This window comes from Mycetomoellerius zeteki, unplaced genomic scaffold, assembly GCF_001594055.1.
Source record: "Mycetomoellerius zeteki isolate Tzet28-1 unplaced genomic scaffold, Tzet1.0 scaffold128, whole genome shotgun sequence".
NCBI classification, from domain to species: domain Eukaryota; kingdom Metazoa; phylum Arthropoda; class Insecta; order Hymenoptera; family Formicidae; genus Mycetomoellerius; species Mycetomoellerius zeteki.
The window spans coordinates 1,266,604-1,278,154 of NW_017256212.1; the positions used below are offsets into that span (position 1 = coordinate 1,266,604).

Here is an 11,551-nt window from a genome sequence, read left to right on the forward strand (position 1 = left end):
GCGTAGCGTCCACAGCAGTATCGGCGATATAAATAGTGCGGAGGCGACTAAAAGTAAGCGCGAATCTGTCAACGTTAAATCATCCACGGCGCCGTCAAGCGGGAGAGGACGGTGACGTCGTTGCGCGGTCGACGTCGACTCGCCGCCTCTGCCGAAAATCCTTAACTCCAGGGCGATTTTGAATTTCTCGTGCTCGGGGCTTCCGATCTCGCGAATCCGCATCGACAATGATCTCGCATTTTTCACGGGAAACGTCCCCGCCGTCCCCGGTCGTGTAAACGTGAAAACCTCGGTGAAAACGGAAGCCTACGAAGAGACCTCTGTATACATACAATTTTAACGAACCGATCCGTCTTCTTTACTTTCAAATTGTACGAAATTTATGACTCGGCATGGTCAATCGATGTCACAGTATCCTTTTGGATCTTTTTAGATTACCGCTTTTAAAGAAAAAAAAAGTAGAAGGGGAGAAATGAGAGAAAGTTTTTTTGTAGCTCACGTCCGTTAGTCTCACAAGTTCGGCCTTGAATTGTCCAAAATTATATTAGAGACATGGTGTCTCTCTCCGTGACGAATGTCCTTTACGAAACTCCTTGAAAATTACAATGCTGTTTCTCGCAGCAATTCGTGATTCGCTCGTTTCTGTCTCTGTTATCTCCCTCTCTCGTTCTGTTCTCTCGCTCCCTCTATCTTTTTCCCTCTCTCTCTCGCTCTCGCTCTCGCTCTCGCCTTCGTGCTTTTCGCGAGTTAATTATCTTACGCCGAGCACGTGAATGGTGCGTACAGATGTATACATGTATACGCGACTTCCCGTTGCCTATGATACGAGATTAGAGCTTGTGTACTTTGTATAACAATGTTTGAACTTTACAGGCACGCTGACACGACTAAAAATAGTGTTTTCTAACAAATCTTTCTAGCTTGTCGAAGTCTGAGGCGGTGATTTATTGGTGAACGAAAATTTCGTATTTATTCATGTGCGCATATGTAATATGTATGTGCACACATGTATAAATAAAAAATTCCTAATCACTGAGAAACAACTAATTATCACCCTTAATTATGTCCTTCATCTAACAATAATATTATTTTGTAATTATTATATTATAATATTATATATAATAATGTTTAAATAATATATTTTTTATTAATATAAAAAAAATTATTAATATTAAAAAGTGAAATTATATTAATAATGAAAATAATATTTTTACAATTTTTATTTTTTTTGCATTATGTAATCAAATTATAAAATGAAATATTTAAAGACTATCTCCTGCTCTATTAAAAATTTTCATTTAACAAAATTAATACCACTATAATAATTTAAATAATTAAATGTAAATGTAAATCAGTAGTACCAAATGATAAAAGTTTGATGACAAAGCAATTATTTGTTATCAGCCTTAATAATACCACGCAAGAAGAGAATATGCTTAGTTGGTACAACCTGCAATGATCCTGCACTTAATGTTGCTGCTCAGCAATTCAAAGTGCCAGTACTTAAATCTGAAACTGGCACAGAATATGTTGAAGATACTACCTACAATACCTATTTTATACTCAAACAATTTGAAGGGTCCGAATATGATGCTTTATGCAAGAGTGCCCATAGGTTTGTACATAATAATGTATTATAGTTTATAACGCATAAAACGTTTAATAATTTTATAATTTTTTTAAATTTTAATATTGAACGCAAAATTCTAATGATTATTCGTTTGCCTTATGTTTTTGTAGAGTACTGGGACCTACAGCTCTGTTACAACTGGCGGAGAAGAAAGAACCTTTACCCAGTATTAAAAGACCAATGTACACACAAGCTATGGTAGGCACAATAGTAGTATTTAGCGGATTTCGGGCTCGAGAGGATGAACTGGTCAGTCCATTATTTATAATTTTTATGACATTATGAATTTATGTGTATTTCATATTTTTTAAGGTAATGTATTTCTATTTTCTTTAACAGCGCAAGTTAGCTAATATGATTCTTAATATGGGAGGTAGCATCCGAAAGGAAATGGGTATTAAAGTGACGCATCTTATTGCAAATCATTGCAGTGGAGAAAAGTACAGATACGCTGATACATTTGGATTGCCTATCATGTCGATAGAATGGGTGATAGCATTGTGGAACGCCAAAGACGATATCTCTACATATGCGAACAATGAGGAATTGGTAAGTGTTAGTAGAGATAATAATTTCAAGATAAAATTTGAATATTTTATAAAAAATGTTTTATTAAATAATTATAACATTAATTTCTAATAATTATAATTATTTTATTATATATAACATTTTAATAAACTTTGATATTTAATTCTAATATAATTTTAGCGCCTTCAAGGCATTAATATGACGCACAGTTTGTTGAGTGCCACTGAAGGTAGCAATAAAAAGATAAAGACAATACGCATGTGTATGTGAACAAACAATCGTAGTGCAGAATCTGCATTGCACTCATATCTTTCTATTGCTATCTCTGAGCGCTTAGTATGATAAAGCGATGTAGTGTTCTCATTCGAGTTTTAATGGTAACATTATGATAAGAATTTCCTTAGTCTTAAAACACACTTAATTTTAATTGCAGATAGCAACTTATAAACTAAAACCATTTTATGGGGCAAAAGTATGTTTTTCTGGTTTTCCTGAAGAAGAGAAGAAACATATGTGTGAGATTCTGGAGCAACAGGGCGGCGAACCCACTGAGATCGATGATCCGAATTGCACTCATGTTGTAAGTAATTAATATAATTTTCTCACACACATTTATAAATAATTTTCTATATACAAATTTGTTTATATGACACTACATCACATGGACAGACATTTATGTATTACATAAATGCTTTAGGTGGTAGATATATCCGGCCTTTTCTACAAGAGAGCAAATGTGGACTCATATCTTAAAAATACATCCAATAACCCACCTTTCTTAACGTATATTAAACCAACTCCTTCTCTTTATCCTTATTCAAACGTAATTTTTAATACAACAAAAACTGATTATAATAATATATCTAGTTATCCTTCATCGAAAAACAATTCATTAATCTCATATATGCATGATGTAGAATATAATAATCAGTGGAACGACCTCGTTTCTATATATGATATCAGTCAAGATTCTGCTATTAGTATGAATGATAATTATCTTGATTTGCAAAATTCAATTATTAAATCTGGAAACTTATATCATTCTTTCACAGAGCAAAGTGATTCCGGTATAGACATAACCAGATCATCTAATTCATCTTCAACAATTTTTATGTCAAATAAATATTCAGTTCCAATACCACCGACAATGATAAGCAATAAAAATGTTAAATTCTATATTTCTGAAAGTTCTTTATTTGATAACGCAGTATCTCTTTGTGAAAACTCATCAAACTTTCCAGATAAACCAGATGATTTAAAATCGTCGCCGTCTTACGAAAAAAATAACGAATATAATCTTTGTGTATCACCAATGAGCAATAATACATCATCTTTAAAATATCGAAAAAATATTCATTACGTACAGAATAATACATCAAAAAGCAAAACAATTCCTAAACGATATATAAAATGGAGAAAAACTAATTCCTGTATATTTATTCATAAAATGGCGACGCTTGAAAAGTATAAATTCATGAAGACGCGCTCATATCCGAATATATTGAAACATAATGAGGAACAATACAGCGATACTTTTTTGCACAATGCATTAGGTGAAAGAAATAAGCATTTATCCAAATCGCACACATCTTTTTCCTCAAAAATCAGCCACTTTTCTTTCTGTCCAATGTTTTCTGACAGTAAGAAAGATATTTCCACCAGTTCGTATTATTGTCCTTCCGAGAAAACTCTTTTCAAAAAGAAATATACATCTTTATCCAAGTCTTTCCCAATGCCTACAAAAATTTCAAATACTAAACACAACTTACAAAATACTTCTATATTTGATGGAAAAAGTAACAATGTATCATCTGCACCACACGATTTGAAAACCGAGTGCACAGATTTGAAGATACAGGATAAATCATTACTCGTGGTATTTATTTTCTTTTTTTTTTGTTTGGAATTGGAAGATATTACAAGGTTTAATAATTTTATCTGTGAAGTAAAATAATTTTACGTGGTTTTAATCATGTGTAATGTAAAAAGAAGCTTGCAGAGTATATAGTATTTACTAATTTCAATAAAAATTATTTAATGGACATATACACACACACACACACACACATATTAAAATACATAAGTTAAGTTAAAAATTAATTTTTATGATATAGATAATTTGTTTACACGCTTCTGTTGTCTCATGTGAACGTCCTATATATTTATCTAAAATTCATATTTATATACAAAATTTTTGATGTATACATTGTATATATGTATCAATGTATGGTACAATACACGGTGTCCTTTGAAAATTTGATGTATGGAAATTGTGATGTAGAAAATTATGTTAAATTGTATAATTGTCTAGTGATAATATAAATCTAACTGTAAATGGTCCACTGTAATAAAGTATAATAATGTCGATGTTTTTTATAGGTCGTCGATGAGTCCAATGTAAATGTACTACCAAATTTAGTGTCAGTATCTGCGTTCATAGTCAAAACCGGATGGTTTTGGACATCTGTACAGAATGAGGCAGCCGCTGATGAGAAAGAGTATCTATTTGAACATGTAAGTTAATAATAATAAATTTCTTAAATATTCTTATTATTGTTTGATAAATAGAATTGTGTGTTTAGTATCTAGAAAAAGTTCTGTCCCCTACTGCGACGGGTAGACGAGACAGTCAACAGATTGTATCACAGAATGTAACGTTATCAAAGCACCCCTGTTGGTTAGGTGGTCCATTATCTAATTTGTTACAAAATGGAGCAGATTCACCAGCCAGTGTCAGTGGAAGTTTTCTGGACTGTACAGCAAGTCCGGATAAACAATTGCTAGACGGTATGCATTTGATATATTTTTTTTAATTTTACACGTATTTAATTCTGTGTAAGATACAATATATCGAAATAATTTTTAAATATATGTCAATTAACACTTATAATAAAGCTAACAATTTTGACATGTTAATAAACCATAGTCTGTTGTCTTTCTTTTCTTTAATTGTCCATTAAACGCAATGAGTATTAATATTTTTTGTGTTATAATAAATTTATTATTTTTCTGTCAATAAAATAAAAGTGCTCGTATCTTTCAGTATGATACATAAAAAGTTCAATGTCAAATTATATTGCAAAAATTAATACTTAAAATGCAGTATATTTACTTACTCGTAAAATGAACCAAATGAAAAGGAAGATTGTATTAAAATTATTTATTGTTAACTGTCAAATATTTCAGAGGTAGAATCTGTTGCTACAGAACATTTACCGATAGTTAAAGAAAATTTGTCGCAACGTCATAAAGTCTTTATTGAATTGGTAGAGACTGAGGCCAATTACGTAGGTATCCTTAATACAATTATGACGGTAAGTATTTATATTAAATCATTTTATATTTTTATTTTAATTTTTTTATTATTTTTAATAATGTACATTTATATGATATTTTACAGCTATTCAAATTGCCATTGGAAAATCTCATAGGTAAAAGCGGGAAAGAGAAAAAAATGAAAGAGTTGCTAAATAGTACAGAAGTGAAAATTATATTTGGTAATTTCCCACCTATTTATGACGTTCATAAACAGTTGTTGGAGGCATTGCATTGTAGTGCCGCTCATTGGACAGAGGACATTAGCATTGGCGAAATATTTCTAAAATTTGAACCAGATTTAGTTAAAGCGTATCCTCCATATGTAAACTTCTTCGAAAATACAAAACAAATGTTGGAAGAGTGTGATCAAAATAAGCCACGATTTCATGCCTTTTTAAAAAATTGCCAGACAATACCGGAATGCGGTAGACAAAGCTTAAAGGAGCTCTTGATTAAACCAATACAAAGGTTACCCAGTATTAGTTTATTATTAAGCGGTAAGATTAATTACTTTCAAACAATATTGTTTGTTATAAATTTTTACGAACACCAGCAAAATGTTTTTATTTTTTATAGATATTCTTAAGCATACGGACAAAACTAATCCAGACTATAGCGCATTGGAAGCTTCTATTAGCTGTATTAAGAAAGTGATGACGTATATAAATGAGGATAAAAGGAAAACGGAGCGCCAATTAGCAATGTTCGATATCTTTAATGAGATTGATAATTGTCCACCGCATTTAGTTTCCTCGCATAGGTCATTTATCAGTAAATGTGATGTAATGGAAGTTACGGAAGGTCTTAGCGGACGAGGTGATCATTTAGTATTGTTCCTGTTTACCGATACTCTCGAAATATGCAAGAAAAGATCGAAAGCTTTCAACTCGTTAAAGAGTCCTAATACTATAAATGGCTTGCAATCGATTAAACTTAGCCAAGGAAAGCCATATAAGCATATCAAAATGTTGTCCCTAAGTACTATAAGAAAAGTCGTAGATATACGAGAAACTGACGGTATGTAAATATTGTATGTAAAACATGCATATTCTTTATAAAATAAAAATTGTAACTTGTAGTTGTACAATTCTTTCAGAATGTCACAAAGTGTTTGCACTCGTGGTACGAGGGACTCAGGAACTGAAGGAAAAATTCTTTTCGTTTATAATTACTGACGAAGAAGTAAACAAAACGAATTACCTACAGACCTTATGCAGACAGATGGCTCTTGCTGTCCGTGTAGCTGACGCTGTAAGTTATATATTATTTACTTTATGTATAAAATCTTCAAACAACCAAGTCCGTCGAGAAAAGATTTTCACAAATTTTATTGGCAAAAAAAAATTATAAATTTGATGCAAGGTTTGTCACATATAATACTCTTGATAGAAGGTTGGCAGAAATTTAGCAAAATTTATCATTTGACAAATCCCTTCTATCATCAATATGCTATTGCACCTTAATTCTGCCAGCAGAATACGTTAAGTGAACTTAAAAGGTGCGATCCACCTAACACTGCAAATGCTTTGAAGCATTCTTTGATTGATCAATTCGTAAAATTCTTTCTTTTGATTGATCAACGAAACATTTGTAGCGTTAAATGGATCGCACTCAATGAAAGGCAGTTGATTTCATCTCTTACAATTTCTGCTTGTATCTACTGGCTGACTACAAATTTAATTTAAATGTTATACTACAATGTATAATATTAATTTATGTTATTCTATTTATTCTTTGTTCATCAGGATACGTTACTCATTAGATATGATTCGCATCAGCTTGAAGTTGGTACTAGCGATGTGGCATCAGGAACATTAAAGAAAACAATTAAGTGAGTACATTTGTGTTTTAAAACGATAATTACGTATTCTCTTTGCCAGTTTATATTGTATATATATCACTATTTTAACATTATACTACAGTAATGAAAGTAATAATAAATTAGTCTGTCTACATATTAGGACAAGTAGCAAATTGTTTCTTACGGGATATTTACCAAATATTATAAAAGGTGTGAGGACTGACTTATTTCTTCTCTTCTGTTATTGTAGTTAGATGATTCTATTATTTGAGCACATTGAAATATAGAAAAGAGTTCAATTATTTATAGACATACTTCTAGATTGTCCAAATATTAATAGAAATCTTAAATTTTTTGCTCAACAAATATTTTTATTGAAAAGATAATGTGAGTTGACTTTAGTACTTAATTATTAGTAACTAAGATCACTATTCATATTCGATTCTTATATTCAAAACCGTCTTAAGTACAATCTTAAGATGTTACGAACCAATCGGAGGGCCGTATTAGTATCCTAAGATATTACTTAAGACGGTCTTGAAATAAGAACAGATTACGAATACCGACTAATGGACTAAGAATGTTATTATAGTATATAACTAGTATTTACTGCAGAAATTATTAGAATTTTTATTTGCATTTAGATGAGCGACCAAATTATTTGTTGGGTAGCAAATTTATGAGTTTATGTTGTTTATATTCAAACGATATCTATATAAATGGCACCGACATAGTTCTACAAGGCACAATCAAAAGATTTATATATTAGTGTACATATTACATTGCATGATGTAAAGAAATAATGGGGCAAACCGTTTGGTTACAGGAGCCTATTTCATAATTTTTACCTGGAGTATATGGACCCGTATGTCTTCCTACTCAATAGCATGTGTGAAACCACGTTACATGTCCCACTACCGTCAGTTTTCGCACCAAGGCTGATTATATTTTTTTACTTGCTTTTTATTCTCAATTCCTTACTCAGTGGCATAATTATTATTATTAAACGTGAGTACTTAATGGTACGGCTCGTTATATATTAATGGATTTAAAAATATTACAAAAATTAAAATGTTTTTATATGAACTAAAATAGAAATGTTTCGTTAATCAAATAAATGTTTTACATAAAACATTAAAGTACAGATTTTTTAACATGTTTAATCTTGCAACTGAAATAAAAAAACTTTTTAATTTTTTTACTAAAGAAGACTGAAAATTTATAATTATGCTACTGAAAACTTTTGCTTTTAAAATTCTGTTTTGTGCTGTGATGAATATAGATATAATACATAATTATATATATAGATATAATTTCATTTAAAAATAATTTTTTGATCCATTCTGATTAGTTAGGGCATAATATGTATAACATAATTGTGAGCTTTATTTATTAAAAGCTTTTTATTATATTTTTTAAACGAAGATTAAATGTTATATATTTCCTTTTCTTGAATATGTATCAGTATTTTTTGGACTTATTGTGATTTTAATTTATCATAACTGACATGGATAAACATTCTGCATTAATTTAATTTGCAATTTGCTTAGTTTGTTAAAAAAATTTTTTGTCAGTGTTTACTGCTTGGTTTTTATTTTTTACTTATAACACGTATTTTTTTAAAACAATTATGTATATATACATATATATACACACATACACACATTATATATATAAGAAAATAGAAAATATACATTTACGTACATTTTTCTCTTTTTTTAAATAAATAGGTATCATTTCTTTTATTGTGCAGCCATGGTGCAATTTTCACTGTCTAATTACCGCGTGTATGATTGAATGTATTTTATTATATTGTTTTAAAAAATTCTGCATGTATATCTTATATTTTCTTTGTATCATAATAGGTAAAATTCTGTCTGCTTGAGCTAGTTTTCTTGATATGATAAAAAGTGTTTGTGGATTTATAATGCAGGTTTTTTTGTTTTTTCGTAAACTTTTTTTCCTCCAATTGAAATAAACTTTATTATCACATAATTTAAAAAATGTTATTCTAAGTTACACGAAAAAGATGTTATAATTATTAATTCCAAAGGAGGAAAGAAAGTTTTAATGTTGTTAAATGATCGTTTAGACGATTCCATAAGTATATGAGAAAGTATATAAGAAAATATTCAAATTGTATTTTTCTCCAGGTTTGCATCTCGTACAAGAGCCAGAGTAGGTCGAGCGTTTAGTTTCAATAAAACGCCAAGCAAACTAAATAGAGCGATGTCTACAATTATGTCCCCGTTTGGAGTAACACAAAATCTTCCTCCAACAAACCAACAAATAGCTCAGATGCGGCTAGGTAGTTGCAACAATATCAGCGTTAGTTGACAATCTTTTATATAAACTTTTTTCTGTCAATGCTTTTCTTTTTCTTCTTTTGTTTTTCTTTTTCTTTTGCTTTTCTTTTGCTTTATATTCATCATAAACTGTTATTTCTTCTACTAATCTTATTTTAATAATCTTACGTATGGGATGGATTACGAAGAAAATTGTACTTACAATCTTTTTTTATATTTCTGTTCTGTTACATTAAACTATATAACTTTCACATGTTCAAATATTTTTGTATACTTATAATAAATAATTATAATAAATTACGCGTTAAATATTTTAAATCTTTATACTATTCGTACAATGTTTTTATAACAAGATATGATTGTTCAACGTTCATTATATTGACAACTCTCTAAATATTAACTGCTTTTTTTCTATTAGAGTGATATCTTATATATTTTTCACTTATAAATGTTTTGAATTTATATTTTATCTCTTACTTTTGCTTGCAATACTTGTATAATTAATTTTTGTTACTATATTATTTTCGTGGAAAATATTTTAATAATTATAATAAACTTTCATGCTCACTTAAAGTCAATGGACGAACTATATTAAGGATTTCATGTAAGTATGTTATAAGATATATATATTGGAATCTATTTTATATATTTTCTTAATCAAAAATTATTTTTTTTACTAGATTTTTTTATATACATGTATTGATATTATCGTATTGAACTCGACACTTGTTTAATTCTTCAAGACTTAATGTTTTCATTCCATCTATAAAATTTATTATAGATTAGAGGATATTTTTATAATGCTTTTATAATATAAAATAAAACTAAGATTTAACACATAATCAATAACTATATTACAGTTATACATCTTATGGCGAGTTCTATTTTTTCTTCCTTAAACTGAAATTTTAATGATATTTCAATAGATTATCAATTTATATATATATATATTTTTTTTTTCTATATTATTTTTAATACTGATAATATATGAATTAAGTCAACATATATCAATAACTTTTGTTTAGTAAAACTTATTTTGTATTCTAAAATAAAATCTAAATGTGAAAGTTTTTATTGATGCATTTTCTATTTTCATGTTTAACGGGGATGAAGAATGAATATATTAAGTCTTAAGTCTTATATGTTTTCAGGAGCTGGATAATGGTGGTTCAAGTTCTCCGAATAGAGAGGATGTTCTAGTTGCACCCATGTCGGATCAACCGACTCGAAAGGCCCTCAGTATGGCTTCGCTTCGAAGGTTGTAATTAATATGTAAGAAGTCATACTTCCTTTTGCTACAGTCGTTTAGTATTCTAAACAAAGAGACGTGCATTTTTAACAAACCACTGTGGTATGTTAAACTAATATATATCGTCTATAAATTAAGACATTAGTTATATTTAACGAAAAAGGCCCGAAGACGTGCTGTAACATTTTTATCCATCACAATTCTCTCTCTCTATTTCAAATAATTATAATTATTTCATTTCTCATTATTACTATTTTTATAATAGAATTCAGTACAATTTTCTGAATACCGTCTTATCCGCGAATACGTCATTATAAAAATGATATTACTGTTATTAGTGCCAATAATGCCTAATTATTATTGTTATATTACTATTATTAACATCATTTATTTATTTTATATATTATCTCTTGTAATTATTGTATATGCCTTCTTAGCTTTCGCACTTATTCGCCTATAAGATACAGATAAATACAGTTCGTTCTTCGCGTTGAGTCAATTGAATTGTTTTAGGAGATATATCATTAAATTACATTGATTCGGAGATATTTTTTCGAATCTTCTAATTATTATTTTAATAACAAATAAAACCAAACTTATACTAATAGACACTGCAGGCATGTGCAAAAACTTTTTATAATAAATGTACCGATAATTTGTAAAAAATAGTATTAATGTCTCATTAATTAATATATCCCATTGTATTCACAATCTCAATG

The 11,551-nt window shown here is 29.3% G+C and overlaps 1 protein-coding gene across 1 annotated transcript in view; it reads left to right on the forward strand.

The window, feature by feature from the left end:
* pbl (epithelial cell transforming 2 pebble) overlaps positions 1-10,859 on the forward strand; it is an 11,133-nt gene extending 274 nt beyond the window's left edge. The window contains exons 2-16 of the mRNA XM_018461767.1: positions 7-53; positions 1,405-1,615; positions 1,741-1,879; positions 1,970-2,179; positions 2,592-2,738; positions 4,538-4,672; positions 4,741-4,945; positions 5,345-5,472; positions 5,559-5,973; positions 6,053-6,493; positions 6,573-6,727; positions 7,222-7,307; positions 8,104-8,142; positions 9,431-9,605; positions 10,735-10,859. Coding sequence (XP_018317269.1) covers positions 7-53; positions 1,405-1,615; positions 1,741-1,879; positions 1,970-2,179; positions 2,592-2,738; positions 4,538-4,672; positions 4,741-4,945; positions 5,345-5,472; positions 5,559-5,973; positions 6,053-6,493; positions 6,573-6,727; positions 7,222-7,307; positions 8,104-8,142; positions 9,431-9,605; positions 10,735-10,848 — 2,647 coding nt within the window. The 3' untranslated portion in view covers positions 10,849-10,859. The remainder of the gene's footprint in view (positions 1-6; positions 54-1,404; positions 1,616-1,740; positions 1,880-1,969; positions 2,180-2,591; positions 2,739-4,537; positions 4,673-4,740; positions 4,946-5,344; positions 5,473-5,558; positions 5,974-6,052; positions 6,494-6,572; positions 6,728-7,221; positions 7,308-8,103; positions 8,143-9,430; positions 9,606-10,734) is intronic.
* The last annotated feature ends 692 nt before the right edge of the window (positions 10,860-11,551 follow it).